This window comes from Rhea americana, unplaced genomic scaffold (assembly GCF_003343005.1).
Source record: "Rhea americana isolate MKP2758 unplaced genomic scaffold, rheAme1 scaffold_66, whole genome shotgun sequence".
In the NCBI taxonomy this organism is placed as follows: Eukaryota; Metazoa; Chordata; class Aves; order Rheiformes; family Rheidae; genus Rhea; species Rhea americana.
Window position 1 is genome coordinate 159827 of NW_028186823.1, and position 19500 is coordinate 179326.

A 19500-nucleotide genomic window follows, 5' to 3' on the forward strand; every position below is an offset into this window, starting at 1 on the left:
CAGCCATTGCTGATTAATATTTAGTAATGTATGGTGATTAAATATATATTGAAAAAATATTTAAGCATTTTTTAGCTTTGTTATGTCAAGAAAAGTTCCCTCTGAATTACTGATATTTTGTTTTAAACTTAACCCAATCTACACTAAACTATTTCAGATAGTAAAAGCTGAAAATCCCTCCTTGATTTCCTGTGTCCTGTCTTGATGTATTGTAATGTTCAGTGATAAGTTAGTGAGATACTGGAATTTTTCTGAATGTATTTACCCCAAGGAGTTTAGTTACTGAAATTCCTTTCCCTAGCTTTGGCTATTAAGCACTGTTTTGACTTACACAGTTTGCTGTGGATTATCTGGATAACATACATTAGGTGTTCTGAAAAAGAGCAGAACAACTATTCAGGTTTTTATACATATCTGTATTCAGGGCTCTTGAGATTTTTTTGAGTAGTGAGTGGTACTAGTTTCTAACTATTTGATTAGTCAACAGTATTTATATCTTTATTTTTTTGTGCTGTAGACTAATTTTTTAAAATTTTGCTTGCTTTTTCTGAGCATATATATAGCAAAAGAAATAGCTGGAGTGTAAAATAATCCTTTGTGTGAATATCTTAACTTTTAAAACGCAAATAATAGTAGAAACCATTATGAAAGTTTACTTTTTAAAATATTTGACTGGTTACCATAGCCGTGTTGGTTCTTGAAATAAATCTTTTGATATTTGTAAATTGTAATACATTGTGAAATATTTGTTGTACTTCATTTTGTTCAGTTGCAAATCATTACATCTCTGTTTCTTGAGAGTAAAAGTAAATACTGTATTAAAGGTTAATACATCAAATAATATTTTATCTTGATGGATTTCACATTCCTTAAGTGCAGTGAAAACAAAATATATTCAAAAAATCTTGTTAGTATTGATGTCATAAAGCTTTTTATGCATTATGAGTAGATTTATTCATATTCCTGACATTAATATTCAAAGGAGATGAACGTCCTTCATGACCATGCCATTAAGCAGGTTTTAAATTCTTGCGTTTTCTCAGCATAGATTTCATCTGAATTCAGATTTATGATCCCAAGCCCTTCTAGTTTCGGATAATTTAAAAGATATTCATAATTACACGTAGGGTTCAAGCAGGCTATTTCATAATCAACACCTATATAATGGTAGGTAAAACTGCAAAATATAATTTTTGAGCTGGTGCTTGAACCTGTGCATGACCTTTTGGCTAAAGTACTTCATTATGTGGCGTTACTTTGTGATGTTAAAAGAAATAATAGATTAATTTTTTATATTCTTTTATTAGTATGTCAGAGTTGTACTAGAATGTGGTTATATAATTATGCAAATCTGAAGTTTGTAGAAACTCAAGTCAATTTTTTAAACAGCTCTAAATAAAGATTTCATTAGTTTTTATAACCATCTGTAGTTAGGGTCCTGTCTGATATCAAAGCAGACTTGTGCCTGTGTATGTTAGTGTTTACCAAGCTAAATTTACATCACGGGAGATTTGGTGCCAGTGCACAGTAAAAAGTCAGGAGACACAGGAAAATACTAAATAGCTTCTATAATATATTATTAATTGCTTACCATTCTGGAGAGCCAAGTTATTTTAGAGCTATAAATATCGGATTTGTTCAAAATGTAGTGTAGCTTTGCTGGGGTTGATGTGACTGTTTTTAATAGCTTTCAAAAACACAGACAAGGCAAAGTAAGGCTTATAATTTGTAATTGACACTGAAGGGGATGTGGCAAAATAGAATTACCCATAGTAGAATTTGACTGTTAGTACTGTCATTTTGACTAATGCAAGGGTTTCCTGGCTGTTGACAAACATACCAGTAATACAGCACAAACTTGTCATTTGTATCTTACCTGTTTATTTCTATGGGTGGTATGTAGGCTGATAAAATCTGGCAGCACTTAGCCTGAGGAATAAGTTGGGGACTGGATCAAGGGAGAAGGATCTTTATTTTAAACTTTGTCAAAAAATGACACCAGTGCAAAAGAAACGAGTACCAGTTTTGCAGAGGATTTAGGTTTATCATTATAGACATGGAAGACTAACAGGTACCACATCAGTATACTACTTGCTGCAGTACCCATGTGATAGTTTGTTTTGCCTCTCTTATTTATCTTTGGATGTTTGCATCTGATGAGGTTCCAGCTCAGGTTAGTGTAGCTACAGACATACTGTGAAAAGCTGAGATTGAGATGACCATCTCCAAAAGAGGCTTATTGCACTGATGCCTGCTACGTTTTGTTTCTTACTTGCTTAAGTGAGAGTTCACACAGTTGTCTGCTGAAGAGTAGCACTTCACAGAGTGTTTGAACAGAAGCTTGGCAAATAAACTGAATATGGACTCAGTATTCATTGAAATACTAACAGAGAATTTTGTCACTCTCTGGCCAGTTCGTATCACATCTATGCAAAGGCTGATGGCAGAGTAGTTTACCGCTGTAAATTTAAAGTGTGTGTTAGAGTATGTCCCTCCTTGAATAATGTGAAGCTGTTCTAAACACTGCTTATGAATGAATCTTAATTGTATCTAATTTCGTGAATAAAATTGCCCCCATATGCATTAACTTGTGCTTTTGAAAAGGTTGATACAGGTGTTTGTTTTTTCTTAATCAATTAGTATTTGCACTTAAAAAAAATAGTTCGGTGTATCTAGGGATGTGTTACTTTTTTTTTGAATGAGCATATTCTGCTGCTTGCACCCTCTATCCTCTTTGTTTCTTTAAAATCTTTATACTGTGAAAGTAGCAATTTTAAAAATCCCAGTTAGAAAACTAATCAAAATTTTTGTTCTCTCTTTACAAGCTTTTTGGTGAATTACTGCAAGTACAACCATTTCCTTGCAATGAAAAGGGTAAAGTGGCTTGTACTCTGAAGTAAAGCTTTCTGAGTTTGACTGGCAGTGTGTGTAATTCTTAGAGCCACTTAGTTTTCTTGCAAGGAATAATACTTGTTCTTGTTGCCTCTCAGCTTCTTCTCGCACCAAGTGAGGCTGCAAATTTTCTCCACAAACTCAAATTTCAGCTGTTGGTCTGGAGCTACTTAGATATAAACTTTATTTATAATTAATTTAAGTGCCAAGGCTGCCAAGTATTGGGCATCTCATGTGACACTTGTCCATTCCAGCTTTTCTTATCACTTCTACTCACAGCGTAGTTTGTTTCTCATCTGCCTTTCTAATCACAAGACAGGCATTTGAAAGGATTTCCATGTAGCAGTTCTTGGCTGGGGCTGTGGAGACATTCAGGGAGGCATAGTTTCTACCCTATTGTGCCTTGCTGATACATAGGCAGCAAGAAGCAAAAAATCATTACAGTGGGAAGAAGGAAAAAAAGTGGAAAAAAAGCATTTTTCCAACTGTCTAATACTTCACATAATTTGTATATCTACCTTTTTGACACACTGCAATATTTCCTTGAAATAGGTTCAGTGTCAGATATATGAATGGGATGGGAGACTTTCCTCTGTATTGCTTTTGACACAGATTCACTTGAAAGTAAACAGGATGATTTTCTCTTGTTCATCATAAGTATCACAAATAGGTACACCTAATGGGCCAGTTTAAGTCTTTGATACTTGTCAGCAGTATTTGAAATTTACAGTGCATATTTGTGAGTGATACTTATCTTATTTGAATAACTTAGATAAGTTTTTAAGTATTTGAAACGAAGAATTACTGTAACTCTTTCTAAGAGGAACACAAATCACTTTTTTCAGCCATCAAGTTGGATGGTTTAACCAATAAAGCATATATTACATTGAATTCAATTAAACATGACATTTTAAACTGCAGATCAGACAAAGTACTATATTAGAACTGTACAAACAGATATGGTGTGATTTAAATATAGATATATTAGAATATCTTCAGAAACTCCTTATGCTGACTATCTAACTCAAGGAGGCATGATCTGGAAGGTTGGGATAAATATATTTTAAGTACATTTTCAGAAATGTTAGATATTTTAAAAAATTAGCTCTTGTGTCAGAACATTTGTTCTAACTAGTGTACATTACAAAACTTTACGTGATTCCATCATCATATTTCTGCATTTCCTCTTCCAAGCTTTCAGCAATGCCACGAAACTTTACGTAGCTTTCACTGTGAAGCCGTTCCCCTTCTACCTGCACACACAAGAGAACCTCACAGGAGGTGGTAGTAGGTTTCCATACCAGAAGGAAGCATGAGAAAAACAAAATTCACCAAATGCTATAGGTATGGTTTAGGTTTGGTAAACTACTTACCAACTTAACACTACTTTCTGTAGTTAAGACTTACCAGACTTTATTTCTAATCGCATCCCTTAACCTGAGATTCATAAATAAAATAACCTAAATGAAGACAAAGAACGTTTATTTTCTTACCTTTCCTTCAGCATATACTGATGTTCAACATTGTGTGATTTTTGGGAATGGCACTCGGGAGAGTTTTATTTTCAAGCATTATATCTTACTAAAGTTATCAGGTAAGGGTTTAAAATACGTTGCTAACAAGAAATCTAGCAGTAAATACTCTTTATCAATGATGTAAGGCAACAGATCCCATGAGATTGACATCCCATGACATCTCCCATAGCGAATGTGTTAATTTTGTCATAGATGTTTCTTAATGTTATGGAGGGAGGTTTTTTGGGGAGAAAGGGGAAGACTGTTTTGGTTTTTTGTGGTTGCCTCTGAAGATCTACTTTTAATACCTCAATTAAATTAGTAATTTAACAGCAAAGCCTACATGCTGTATAACTGTTCATGCTGTCTATGTGGCTTATAGATACGTATAATAAGTTCTTTCATACAGTTTACAATACCCAATATTGAGGTAGTCTTTTCTCAGATGATAAAACCTGATCCAAAATTTATCTGATAAATATATACTCAAATTATTTTATAAGTGCTCTTCTGTATTCATAGGAAACACACACAAAAACAACAACTTTAAAGTTATGTTTACTCTTTGTATCTTACTAAGGTCTTCACCTTGTATTTCCACAGAAAAATGCATGCAAATTCATGAGATTTTATGCAAAGTATGCTGTTTCAGTCCTTAATCTGTTTTACTTGCTAGCAGTTACTAGTAGTAATTCTTAGAGAAAATGTACATTTATTCTGTAGCGCTAAAACATATTTTACAAAATTTACAGGGTTATTCTGCTTTTTTATGATTTATAGATCCTATTTAACTTTCAAAGCAATGTGAAATTGACTGGATTTAGAAAAGATAGAATTGCCCCATTGTTTTCATGGTTGCAGGTTTACCTGCAGAATGCTGTTGAGTCAAGTGTAAAAAGAACAGTTTTTCAGTGACTATGACATAAATGGTATGTGATAAATACGGCAATTTGCTTAAGAGGTTAGAAATGAGAAAGAGTTCCTTTTTTCACTTCAATGAATTAAAGCTTCTGGAGGTACTGATTTTATTTCTGTCCACTGAATGAAAAATTAAAAACTGAGAATCTCTTGTAGTGCAGACCTGTAGTACCACACCGAGTTAGATAAGAGCAAAATATTTTACATGCTAAAGCTTTTCAACCTGTGTAGCTTCAGCACTTCATGCAGATTTGGGGTGATAATAGCTTGTCAGTTTTTGTTATCCTAATACTCTTAAGTGGTTGAGCAGCTGTGTGTTTTGTGTGCAGTTTTACCGAGCGTTAATTGCTTTACTGAGATCAAATAGTAGTGTTCTATTGAAACACCAATCTGTTGCCAAACTCTGCTTCAGTCCAGTTCAGTATATTTATGTGAATGAACCTTAGTTGTAGCCTAACTGAGCAAGATTACTGCTGATTCTGAGAATTCTTTACTACCAAATTTACAGTTAGTGTGTGCCGTCTGTTTATAACTCTTCCAACACGCACTTTCTGCCTGAGAAAGCATTTAGCAGAAAAATATAAGAGAATATTGTATGGCATGTATTTCTAGCCTGGCCAGTGCCATTTTAGCTGAATTTTCAGCTGTACCTAATGCATGTTTACTTATTCTGATAGTGATTTTGTCTACATTGGTTAGAGAGTCTAACTTGAGCTAAGACTGTTGCTGCTAGTTTTGCCCAAATTGGTATTTGAAGTGGGGAGTCAGTAAATGTCCTTTACTGTTTCCACTGATTTCCCAAACTATACGTCAAACCATTTTTCTAAAAATATTTAGAAGACTTGGAATTTTTCATTGGCAGTTACTTTTCAAAGATCTACCTACTGCAATGACAACCCTGGTAGGTGTGCTCAAAAAAAATGGGCTAAAAACAGCTTTAGGAGGAATAAACTAAAATAAAATGCAAAGAACAATTTGGTTGGCTATTCTCCTAGACTTAATCACATTGCATTTGTTTTTGTATGAGAAATTGCAGGGCTATTTTCAAACTAACCACAAGGAGCGGTCTTGTAAAAGATTGAAAAGCTGCTAATACCTCCCTACCATCCTTTCCTTGTCACATGTTGAATGACCATCTTTTGTCTCTTCAGATAAGATATTTTTATTTAAATTAAATTCAGATCAAAATTAGCAGAATAACATGCAGATGAATCTGAAGCTAATTTCAGTTTAATTTTTAAATCTGAATAATAAGGTGTATGAATATTTGGTATCTTTTCCTGAAGAAAAACATTTATTAAGGTATAATCTTCAGTTTCCCTACTTAATATTATGTAAAGATGACTTAGTCTTTTACTGGTCTTTGGTTTTTGTATTGCTGACCCTGCTTGAACGAGTAAAAGCAAGTAATGTTTCTTCATTGATGTGCCAATGAAACTAGGTCCCAGTACATTGAGCTTTATACTATTAATAGAAACAGATAATGCTAACGTTTATTTATGGTATTCTTAATGGGCTTAAGTAATAGGTCTTAAAAAAATGAAAGAAAAGGAACATAAAAAATCCTTGTGCATATATTTCCTTGTACCAACTGCAGCATCGGATTCCTTTTATCAGTTACCTTAATGTCATTCTGTAAATGATCGTTCGTGTATGATACCTGAACATTAAAAGAATTGCTCAAAATGTTCGCCATTGTAGGTTAGCACTACCAGACATTAAAATACTGTGCTTTGATTTCTGTAAGTGATATGCATCGTGACTTACAGTGCTGTTTTCCTAAAAGCAGCATTTACTGATAGGTAAAAGTGAGTTTCTTTGTGGTCTTACTGAATAATGTATGATACTTCTTTTTATATTGCAGTTTTACCTCACTGAATAATATAGCATTATGCTTCCTTCTAAAATTTACACTTGGACTGTGAGTGTTTTGAGGTTTTGAAGTTTTTATGTCAACTTCTTGAATTAGATTAATAAAGTACATTAGTTTACTATTCTTTGTTAATATATTGAAAAATTAAAAAAAATACTATGTTAACAGATAGCTGAAATTGTTACAGTTACGTTATTGTCCTTTGTGGTGATTTTAACAATTTAAAGTAAAAGTAGATCTGATTGAGCTGGCAGAGGAGTCTGTCTTGATCTGCTATCCCCATTTAAAGTAAGTTTTATGGAACTTTTCATTAGACATACAAATTTTGGACAATGACATTAAGTTGGTTTACTTAGCTCTACTACAGGTCTCTAGGGTCATTCAACCTTTAAAAAGTTGGCAGTAATATAGGAGAACACTCTGTAAAGAGCTCTGTCTTTTCATTATTACAAGGTTGATGAATAATTTCAGAGAGGACTGTTTTAACTGTCATGATAAAGGTCAGTTTATACTATGACATTAAAAAAAAAAAGCGCTTATCATAGAATCATAGAATCAGTAAGGTTGGAAGGGACCTCTGGAGATCATCTAGTCCAACCCCCCTGCTCAGCACAGTCACCTAGAGCATGGTAGACAGGGTTGCATCCAGGTGGGCCTTGAAGATCTCCACAGAAGGAGACTCCACAACCTCTGGGCAACCTGGTCCAGTGCTCTGTCACTCTCACAGGGAAGAAATTCCCCCTCACGCTCAGGCGGAACTTCCTGTGCTTCAATTTCTGCCCATTGCCTCTTGTCCTGTCACATGGGACAACTGAAAAGAGTCTGTCCCCATCCCCTTGACACCCTCCCTTCAGGTCCTTATCCACATTGATAAGATCCCCCCTCAGTCTTCYCTTCCCCAGGCTGAAGAGGCCCAGCTCTCGCAGCCGTTCCTCATAGGGCAGGTGCTGCAGCCCTCTGATCATCTTTGTAGCCCTACGCTGGATTCTCTGCAGTAGCTCCATGTCTCTCTTGTCCTGGGGAGCCCAGACCTGGACACAGGACTCGAGATGAGGCCTCCCCAGGGCTGAGTAGAGGGTCAAGATCACCTCCCGTGACCTGCTGGCAACACTCTTCCCAATGCACCCCAGGAGACAATTGGCCTTCCTGGCGACAAGGGCACATTGCTGGTTCATTGTCAATTTGTCATCCACCAGCACTCCCAGGTCCTTCTCTGCAGAGCTGCTCTCCAGCAGGTCAGCCCCCAGCTTGTGCTGGTGCCTAGGGTTATTTTTCCCTAGGTGCAGGACTCTGCACTTGCCCTTGTTGAACCTCAGGAGGTTCCTCTCCACCCAGCTCTCCAGCCTGTCCAGGTCTCTCTGAATGGCAGCACAGCCTTTGGATGTGTCAGCCACTTCTCCCAGCTTGGGATCATCGGCAAAATGATGATTCAGTATCATCAGCAAAATTAGCTCAGTTACATGACCTAATAATATCTTTGCCAAATTGCTTAGATTGGTTCACAGTAAATATAGGATATATATTGCGAGATTGGGCCTGTGTAGGGGGAAGGACAAGCTGTGTGGTTTATTCTTCATTTCAGAAATGTGTGTACTGAATTCCCATTTGCCCATATGTGCCTCCGTTATGCAACTCAGGTGCTTGACTGTATGAGGAATAATCTTCATGTTGCTTATATGTTTGGAATATCCTTCTTAACAGAAAAAATAAGTATATTGTACAATCTAACCTACTACTCAGGGATATCTCACGCCTTCTTCCATTTCCAGGGGAATTATTTGGCACAAGCATCAGTAAATCATTTGTGTGCTGTATGCATTCAAGAATATTGGAGAGGTAACAAGTATTCTGTGCCAGTAGAATGATAAAGGATACCAATTTTTGGTCTTGCCATAGAAACTTCTTCATTGCAGTTTACTTCCTTCCAAAATACTTAGACTTGCTGCAAGTCAAATCTGTGTAGTCTTCAGAAGTGACTTTTAGACGTGGCCTGAACAGGTAGAATGGCAGTCTGCTCTTCAACTGTAAAAAGTCAAATTAGAGCTACAGAAAGAGTTGTCTGCCTGGAAATTAGGCTACTTTTTAAACTCATCTACATTCTGCTTTCAGCTCCAGACTGAAGGGATCTGATATCTGAGAAATGTTGTATGTGCACTCCCATTGAAATCAGTAATAGTTACAGAGTTTAACTTAACTGTGACGAGGCCATTGATTTGTCTTAAGAAACACTATGGTTTTTACTTCCTTTACAGGTAACTTGTCTTAGTATCATGTTTCTTAAGGGTCCCTTCTTAGGGGTCTCAGGTTAGAATGGTTAAAAACACAAGCTTTTTTTAACCTTTATTCTTAATTTTATTTTTAGTTTTATATTTTTGGTCTTTGGTAGTTTCTGAACCTTTGTAAGCTACCTTTTGGTAACTTCTAACTTTCGTTTTTCTGTAATATGCAGGAATTATTAAGTTTCTTGTTAACTAGCTTTAGAACACGTGGGACAGTAAAGGTTGCTTTTGTTTAAGCTTCTTATTGTACTTTACTTTCCACTTCATGACTATTCAACTGTTCTGTGGTTAATAATCTGAGTATAATAGGTTCTCTTTTTATATTTTTGAAGTCCCTTTTTTCCTAAAGAAAACCATTCAAATTAGATAATCGTTTAATAAGCATAGCTACTCTAGGTGTTCAGAGTATTATGACACTTTGTTAACATAATTTATGTTGAAAGTTTCTTCTTGGTGTATATGTTGCCCTTAAGACAACAGAATAATCATGTAGAAGTGAACCAATGAAGGCAATACTAGAATGATTTTTTTTGTTTTATGTTAGACTTGTTGGTTATGTCTGTACAAGTAAAGTAAATGTGCTCAGAGCTATTGGTGATGAGACGAACTAGAAAAGAAGAGACAGTGTTCATATGATTGAACTCTTACTGTCAAGAGCTGTATAGCTACATCCAGCTGCTATTGGGAGCGATGCTTTGGCTATGCGAGCTACCAAACTACTCCTAGTAATTGTTTGGTATTAGTTCACTAGAAAGCATTCTGACAATTCACCCATAGAGACAATCGAGCGCCAATGCCCAGGAGCACTCTCAGGAAGCATTTAATATACTAAATAGATGTTGCTATTGAGGATGGAGAAAAAAAACTTTCCTCTAATATGCTTAATGGAAGTATATGTAAATGCAACATTACAGTCTGAAGTGATGTTTTTCTGTTTAAATGGATTACACATTTAAATATTTAATTTACGTATTAAAACTCCAAACTTGACCTAATGATGACGTTAAAGTAATGAGCTAATGCATGAGTTTTCCAATGTATGGGACAAGATATTAGAAATATATACTATACTTGAGTAATAGTTTTCATATTATAGATGAGAATTAGTAAAACTGCTAAGGGATGAGCATTTAGCAATCTGAATATCTAAAAAAAATATTATCACAATTCTGAAGAAATACATTAATCATTTTGTTTATTTGCAAATGTTCTTCTGCAGTGAATTCGCAATTCCGTAGTGAATTGAAAGTATACAGGTGCTGATTTTAGACAAGTTGTAGGTGTAAGGGGATTCTGAGATGCAAATATATGAATATTTCAGTTTGGCTCATCTGCTTTTTTCTAGTTGCAGACACAGCTTTAATTAAAGAGCAAGAGATTTGGGCTGACAAGCTGAAGTCTTTTACTGGCAATCTGCGATCTCCTAAATTTTCTTAGTGTCTAGGAAAACCATTATTACTAGTATTTCAGAGAACAGAGGGTTTCTCTTTAGAAACAAAAACACTTTGCTGCAAGTGAAAAATCAAGTTCTGACTGGCCAGTCTTAAAAACTAGATTGTACTTGTCACATATAAAACACATTTTTAACATAACATGGATTTTTGTCAGTGGTGAAATGTGTAGTGACCACATAAACACTTAATAAAAACTTAATTTGACTGAAAAAAAATTTAAACCGTTCTTTTTTCAGTTTTATTACTGAAGAAAAGTCAATAATACTTTTTATGGATGCTCCTTTATTGCCTTAAGGGAAAGTGCTATTCAGTGCAATTAAGGCAGAGTTTTGACAGTTGATTTGTATTTGTGTCTTTTTGTGTTCTTGAGGAGATTATATATAGAGATGTAGCGGTAATACATTAATGGCTGTGTATACATTGATGATCAGAGACGTGACTAGATAATTCAGACTGACTCATCTTCCTGTAGAAATAATGAGTGAACTGAATTGACACCTTTTTTTTCCTCATAGTGTGCTGGAGAAGAGAATTGGGTGGACAGTCGGACTATTTATGTTGGGCACCGTGAACCACCTCCAGGCACTGAAGCATACATTCCACAGAGATATCCAGATAACCGAATAGTCTCATCAAAGGTAGTAGTATTTTCCTTCATTCATTTACATAAATCAGCTTAACTTATGCTTTCTGTTCATTTTTTCCTCCAAGAATTTTTGCTTCCTATATATTTTGCTTTACTGTGACAACTACTGGCTAAGGTAAAAGAAGGTACCTCAATTTTCTTATACCAAAACTTAATTGCCAAATTGCCTCTAGCATGAACAGGAATAAAATGACTCATCTCATGTTTAAAATAGTACATAGAAAACTGTTAGAGTGGTGCTGTTCTTTTCCACACAGAGGTATGACATTAAATTTAATTTAAGGTGACCCTGGAGTAAAGAAAATATTCCAAAGAGAAGAGTATGTTCTTTCTAACCTAGAACAATACTTCAAAGTACTAGATGTAATAAAATCAATACAAATGATCCATAAACTAAGCTATCTTCAGGATAACACTGCACTTCCCTTCAAAAGCTCGTATTGACAAAAACCCACAGAAATAATAAAATATTGTTATCCACCTAGAAGTGGATCGTTCTTAACTCTTGCTATTCGTGATATATTTGGAAGCTTCCCAGTAGTCCCTCGCTTTAGCTTGTGTATCCTTCCTCATACTTCTGCGGCTTTCCATGAGGAATTAGGTTATTGGTACCTCTTTAGGCTGATGGTGTTGCTCTAGCAAGGTCCGTCCTGCACTGGCATGGAAAACCTCATCTGAATGTTGAACACTTGCAGCTTAGTATATGGCTAACACCCTAAGAACTTGTATTTTTATTGTGCTTAGGTTTTAATCTTCATGAGCACACACCTTTAAACCAACTAGAAAATAATCAGTTCAATAAAATAATTATCCTACAGAGAAAATTTCTTTTTGGAAAGTGGCTCAGATACACAGACCCAATTAAGAAACTTAGTTCCATTGTAATCTTAAGGACCTAAACATCTATATTTCTTTTTATTTTATGTGTATAATATATGGTCAAACAGTAGTAAGCCCTCACTTTTCTCAATCTCTCTCTCATTTCTTATGTAGAATTTGAAGAAAATATATTTTACTACCTTCCTTTCATACTTCATTCAAAAACAGTACAAAAGAAAACAGCCTGGTACCTAGTCATCTTTAATGAGATAGCCTACTCAAAAGACAGTGCAGTAAATAGTCTGGGTGGAGTAAGATCAAATTAAGGGGAAATCCTGTGCTTTATACAAATAGTTTGTATTGCATTTTGGATTATTGAAGAGCAAACATATTTCATCCAAATCTTTGTGCTCCTGTGACAATTTTTATTTGTTCATCTCTTACATTTCATCTGGGACATACATAAATAAAGCCACTGAAGTAAGTTACTGTTGACTTTTTTTCCAAATTAAAACATCCTTTACATTATCTCCTTATTTCTATACCATTTTGTAGCAACTGAATTCATGAGGTTCTTTACTCTCACACTTCCAGTATGTCTTTACTGGTCTTTTAAGGACTTTAATCCTGACAAATTTTTATTTTTCAAATATTGGGTCATTTTGGAGGACTAAAAATTATTTTCTTCAAACTTTTTTTTTCTTTATGTGATTCTCAGTATGTAAAGAAAAAACTGGAATGACGTTTCTGCTCCAAAGAAGTTGGTTTTGTTCTGTGCTAAGAATGCTCATTAAGGGGAAGTGCGAATGTGTAGTTCCATTTTGTTTATATTGAAATGTTACAAAATTGTATTCATGTCAGGAATAATGTTGTTTAATTGAAAACCTGATCCTATTTGATGAAAATTTCCATAACAAGTGTTCAATGAAGAGATAGAATTCATAGGATTACAGTCACTAGTGTCAGGCATGGAATCTGTAAAGCTATCTGGAAGAGTCTATTTTCTGAGTTTTTTAAGAAAATAAATATTTTTCTTAAGTTTTGTTTGTTTCTGTATTGGAAAATAGTACTCTGTATTTAGATGCCTCAAACAGGTTGTTTCTAGATACTTTTTTAAAAATTAATATTTCTGTTTCAGTCATTTAAAGTAAATTAATGAAAAAGTGAGAAAGGCAGGTTTTCTGTGTTCATCCATATACATGAATTTAATGGCTAAATTTAATTAAATTAGTAGCTAAAAAAGTCATTGTGATTATGGAAAAAACTAAAATCCTCATAAAACAAAAGAGTATAAAAGATTTTTTAAATCTATTCTACCTGCTTTATGTGCCCTTAGCTTGTTCTGAGAGCTCAGCCTTGCAAGACATTTGGCATCTTTTTATGATGCTGAAATTAGTGTAAGTTGTAAGTTATTATGCTTTGCAGAATGAGCTTTTAAATATAGCTTTAAGCTGTTCTGAGCAGAGGATCCTTGCCTGCGTTTAGTAGACATGTAGAATTTCAACTAGTTCAAAGAGACTTCACTATATTTTTATTTAGTTGTAAAACATGTTCAGTTAAATGTTTTTAATATTAAACTCTTTAGTTGTCAACTATAAGTAGTTTTCCATGAACAAAATTTTATTAGAGTAATTTTTTATCTTAAATATTTCTCAAATTTGCCATTCATTCATTAAACTCGTTACACTTATAAAAATTTCTAAGTCTTACTGTGAAAGTAAATACAGCAGTGTTATTTCAGGAGGGAATAGAGTTCATATACGTGTGTTACAGTATCGCACAATTTGTTAGATTGCTAGAAGTTCAGTTTTAAAGATAGTCTTTATATGAGAACTTTCAATTCTATCTTATGTAACTGTTCCTTTCAAGTAAACTCTATTATTCACATACTCCCCAAATATCCTGGGCAAAGCACCATGCTGACTTGGCTTATATTCCTTCTGGTTCGGTAAGCTAGCTAGCTCTTAACCTCTCACTATCCTCACTTATCCCTCATATACCCTTTAGGGGGACTTCTATCACAACTTAGGAAATACAGCCTAAAACTTACTGGAAAATGATTAAATGTACAAAATTAAAATAGGAAATCCGTAATTGTTAAATTAAAATACATCCACGCAAGCACACTGTGTAATATTACCTCAACCATGAAGGATATTTCCCTACTCTTTCATTGGTAAGACAGACAATAACTTTCAGCTATGGTTTTATAGGTCTTTAATGCTTATACAAGTAGGACGATAATTGCTCTTCAAGGATGAAGGAACTCTAAACTTCTAAGTACAGATTTTACCAATTTGAGACAAACTAAACTTAAACTTCATCAGTTATATTATCTGTATGCTATACTGACAAATGTCCTGTCATAAAACACTGAAGAAATATGGCAGCTTGAAATAACTAGGAAAATCTAAGGTTCATATCATTATTCTTTCCAAATGTAAACTTTACTTGGCTTCAGCAGAGGTTTCCTGGTGTCAGCAAGATAATAATTTGATTCCAGTACAGAAGGGTATTTTTTTTTTAATATATTGCAGTGTTACTGTACAACGTGGCTGATAGTATGTCTGCTTAATGACATGTTCCTTGCGGTGAAAAACGATTTCTAGATACACCTTCACCAAACAAAAATGTCCTTTTGATTTGATGTGTTAATTCAGTTATGTTTTTAAGAATATACTATAAAAAGGTTGTATTGAAGGGAAAGAAGGCATAAATTTATGTCTTGTGGATTGTGCATAAGTTGGCTTGTGTTCTAAAAATATTGACCTTTGCAAGGGGGATATTATATTGATATAATTTTTAGCCAGTTCAGCTGCATGAGCCTTTAAGGTAGCTGTCGTATGTCCTTGTTTGGATTTATCATTTGACAATGATGCAGCAAAATATCAACTGATAGAAAATCCTAATGTTTCAAAGGAAAAAAAAAAGGCAAGTAAATTGAACTGGGAATTGTTGCTTGCTTTTTTTTTCTTTTAAAAATAAACCAAATTTTGAAATACTTTACTGATTCTACTAACTACAGAGTAAAAAGGAAAATAAGTTAAAACTATACAGCAGTAGCAGTTAACAGAATTTGGTTGGAAACAACATTTTTTTCCTCTTCTGAATCAGGATAACTTAAGTTTGGTTTTGTTTTTTTTTTCTTAAACTTCACCAATTACAGAATAACTAATTAATATGAAACTTGCTTATGGTCCAAGTTCCGTATTTTTGTTGTACCCAGAGTACCCCAACTAGTAAGCTAAAGAGAGTATCTTTATATACATAGCAGTATGTCAGTGTACCTGTCTAGCTACCATGATAATGACGTGAGAATTGCTAAAGCTAGCACAGTATGTTGTCACCAGCAGTAGATGCCAGGGGAGAAGGGGAGAACAAGCAAGCATGGACTGATGGTTCTACTGAACACTCTCTCAGTATTTGCTGATCTGAGATTTAGGCATTTCTGAGACAAAATACAAAGATGACTTTGTATTTAATATTTATTTGTTTGTTTATTTGGATTTCTCATCTGTGAATTTCTTCAACACTTCTTGAACCCAACTTTCAGATTCTGTAGTTTCCTGCAGCAAATATTTCTACAGTTTAACAGTACATTAACTATGGCCCCTTTATTTTGAAACTGCTAGTTGTTGCTAATTTCGTTTGCTTCTCCGAGCCTTGAATCTGAAAACAACCATTATCCTGTTTGTCTTTTCAGTTCTATTTATGATCTTTTGCCATATTCTCTTCTAGGCTGAATTATCTGTCTATTCAATTATTCTTTGTGCAGAAGCTAGTTCATACTTTTGATCAGATTTCTTTTTACCTTTTCCCAAGTCAGCTATAGAGTTTTTAGGATGGAGAAGTACACACAGCATTCAATGTATAAGCTAACTATGTATTTATACAGAGCTGAAAACATTATTATACCACTTTGTTTGTTAATAATTTGTAACATTCCACTTCCTCCTGACTATTGCATTGATCTGATGTATTTATAGAACTGCTATGCTTCAAGGATCTCGTTAATGTGTAGTCACAGTAGGGATTTGCATCTCCTCACTGAGTCAGTAAACTACAGAATCATTTGATGTGTATATCTGTCTCTTTTTTGAAGAACAGGAGGGAGGTTTTTAGAAATGACATCTTTTTAAGAGAACAATATGGAGCTCTGTGAGGACTTCTCTGATTGCAGTTGCTTACTGCTTTTAGTAGAGAACATAAAGAATGATCACAAGGAAGAATCAAAAATTTCAGAGATGCCAGGATAGGAATGATCTGTTGATTGAGGGGTCAGAGACTACACTGTGTGTCAATAAAAGCTGACAAACAGAAACACAGCAGACGCTCTGCGGGAGAACTGACTCTTTTTCCCTACTACCCGTAGAAGAAACTGGCTTAGAGAAACTTAAAAGATTCGAATCTGCAAGCCTTGTAAATAGGCCTCTTATTCTTGTTTTCAGTCTGTGAGTAATCAGTATACAGTATTTTGCCTTGATAGCATTGATCCTATATAGCTGCAAACTTTTGGTGTCATAGTTTCATAAAGGGAAGCTACAAGCTTCAGCTACAGCTGTAGCTACAGCTACAATAAATACTTGTGCCTGAGTCACTAACATAACTGTAGGTAATGGGGCTTAAGATCAGAGCAAGATGATACTGAAGAGTAGTGGGATATGACTAAATGAAATGCAAGATTGATTCTACAGTGAATGAAGAACTGTAACTTGAAAACTTTGCCCTCAATTAAAGAGATTTAATTCAATTTAAATTATGATATGTAATTATACTTGTACTATAGTTTCGTCTTGTGTAGATTATTATAAAGAAGCAATGAGGTCAATTTAGATGGCAAACAGTATTACTGTTATGTCCTGCTATAGAAATGCTGTACTATTGTATTTTCACTGACCAAAAGTGCTCCCAATTTTGTGTGTCTCTCAAAAAAAAATGTATATTCTGTTATTTTCATATTTCCTGAGGACTTCTCTTTGGATACTGATCCGAACATTGATTTGTATGAGAATGGCCTAAAACGGTAATGCTGCTCATTGAGAGTCCTATAAATTGCAACGGAAAACTTAGCTGCTTTCAGTAGTAATCTTATTACTTGTGAGTCATCTCAATCTCAGTGACTAATAGTTGAATAAAGCTAAATAATTCTGTCAGGTTCTAGTGGATGATGCTAAAATATTATTGTCTAGTCATATGTAAATTTTGAAATAATGGAGGATAATGAGATAAAAAAGATAAAATTTAAACATGAAAGTATATTTGAGTGTATCTGTATACCTTATTTGGTACTACACCAGCAATAAGAAAAAAAAAAATTTGAAAAGTTGTTTGCTCAAAAAGGATCACAGAATGAGTAAGGTTGGAAGGGACCTCTGGAGATCATCTAGTCCAACCTCCCTGCTCAAACAAGGTCGCCTAGAGCATGTTAGACAGGGTTGCATCCAGGCAGGCCTTGAAGATCTCCAGAGAAGGAGACTCCACAACCTCCCTGGGCAACCTGTTTTCATAGAATCATTTGCTTACAAAAAAAAAAAGAATGAATGTACGGCTCTAACTTTGTTCTGTTTCATGTTCAGTATAATACAGTTTCTTTACATTATCACAAATTACTCCTAATATAGTAACATCATTTCTACACTATCAGATATAAGATCTTAGTTTTTAATTCATCTCATAAGCTTAATTAATTTGTTACAGAAGTCCAGGACTGACTTTCTTCCTAATATACAAGAAGTTTGAATCAGTAATTGCAAAGATACAGTTTTTTAAATCTATCAGTGCTGCAATGTCAAACATTTTTTTTTTCTGGCCACTATACATTTAAGAAGTAATGTGTTACATTATTTCAGAACCTCATAAAAGATACTGTATTAACTGTAATACAGTAACATAAAAGATACTGATAAAGAACTGTATTACATAGTTCTGTGGTCTGGACCATAGGTAATTCTAAACAATTATAATGGTCTTTTGCAATCTAAAAATAACTTCAGGATAAATCTAATAAAAAGGGAAGGCTGTTAGTATTTTTCTACAACCTGTTATTGAACTATTGTCCTAAGGTTCCCACTCTTGTCTCTGGTAGTTAGTGCAACTTTTAAAACAATACTACTTTCAGTAAATTATAGAAATATGCAGACCTAATCTGAGAATTTTAGACATATATGCTGGGAAAAATACAAACCTATAGAAAAATGAATTTTCAAATTTGTTATGTTTTTATATGCTGTATATTCAGCTATTAAACAACAGTAACATAGCAATATATATCAAGGTATAACTAATTTTATATTTAGAGTGCATGCTGTTCAGTGCATATACATTCCAATAAAGATGCTATTTGCTCTGAGGGCAGCGTGTGACTATGTTCACGGGCTAAGTCAGCCTTATTGCTGCTTCAGGGGGCTCTTAATTTTGAAAGATGGGACACAGCAGGGTTGGGAATGGGCAAAGCCTCTCCTGTGTGGCTGGAGTGGCAGACACCTTGAAACAACTTCCATTTGCTATTTATTTGCTTCTGAAGGAGCATCAGTTACCACAGCTGGTATGCAGGAGGTCCAGCATCTCTGCTCACGATTTTACAGGGCTGCTTGGATGCAGTGATGATCTCAACTTGCTACAGGGCACACTCTCTGGCACTGACTGGTACAAATGCCCTTGGCATATTGGAGGCCTTCGCCCAGGGGGAGCATCGGCAGTTGGATGTCACTGTTCAGATCTGGACCAGATCTGGAGTGGCTAATGCATCTCCTTGGGGCCCGGAGCAGCAATGGCCTCTCCTGTCAGAGGTGTGCTCTTCTCCTTGTGCTGAGGTGACAGGGGAAGGAGCTGCAGGAAGAGAAGAGCTGGCTGTGCACCACCTGGGAAAATAGGAGATTGACAGGGTCTTTGCAGAAACTCCACAAAGATGTGTGTAGCCTGAACTACACTCATCAAGGAAGGAGGGGCAGGGTCGGGCTAAATATGTAGTGGGAGATAGCTGTAAAGATGGAAAAGGCTGCTGTAGGCTTATGACCTCTGGCAGCAGGAGGAAGATTCCTGCTCCACCTGCAGATCTGTGATTTCAGAATATATGTAGTACCTGGGGTGCTGGTGGTGACAAAAA

The 19500-nt window shown here is 35.0% G+C and overlaps 1 protein-coding gene across 5 annotated transcripts in view; it reads left to right on the forward strand.

Moving 5' to 3' along the window:
• ATP11A (ATPase phospholipid transporting 11A) overlaps nucleotides 1–19500 on the forward strand; it is a 140284-nt gene that overhangs the window by 55852 nt on the left and 64932 nt on the right. For all 5 annotated transcript variants that reach the window (XM_085320856.1, XM_085320855.1, XM_085320858.1 and 2 more), the window contains exon 2: nucleotides 11446–11568. In XM_085320856.1, coding sequence (XP_085176982.1) covers nucleotides 11446–11568 — 123 coding nt within the window. The remainder of the gene's footprint in view (nucleotides 1–11445; nucleotides 11569–19500) is intronic.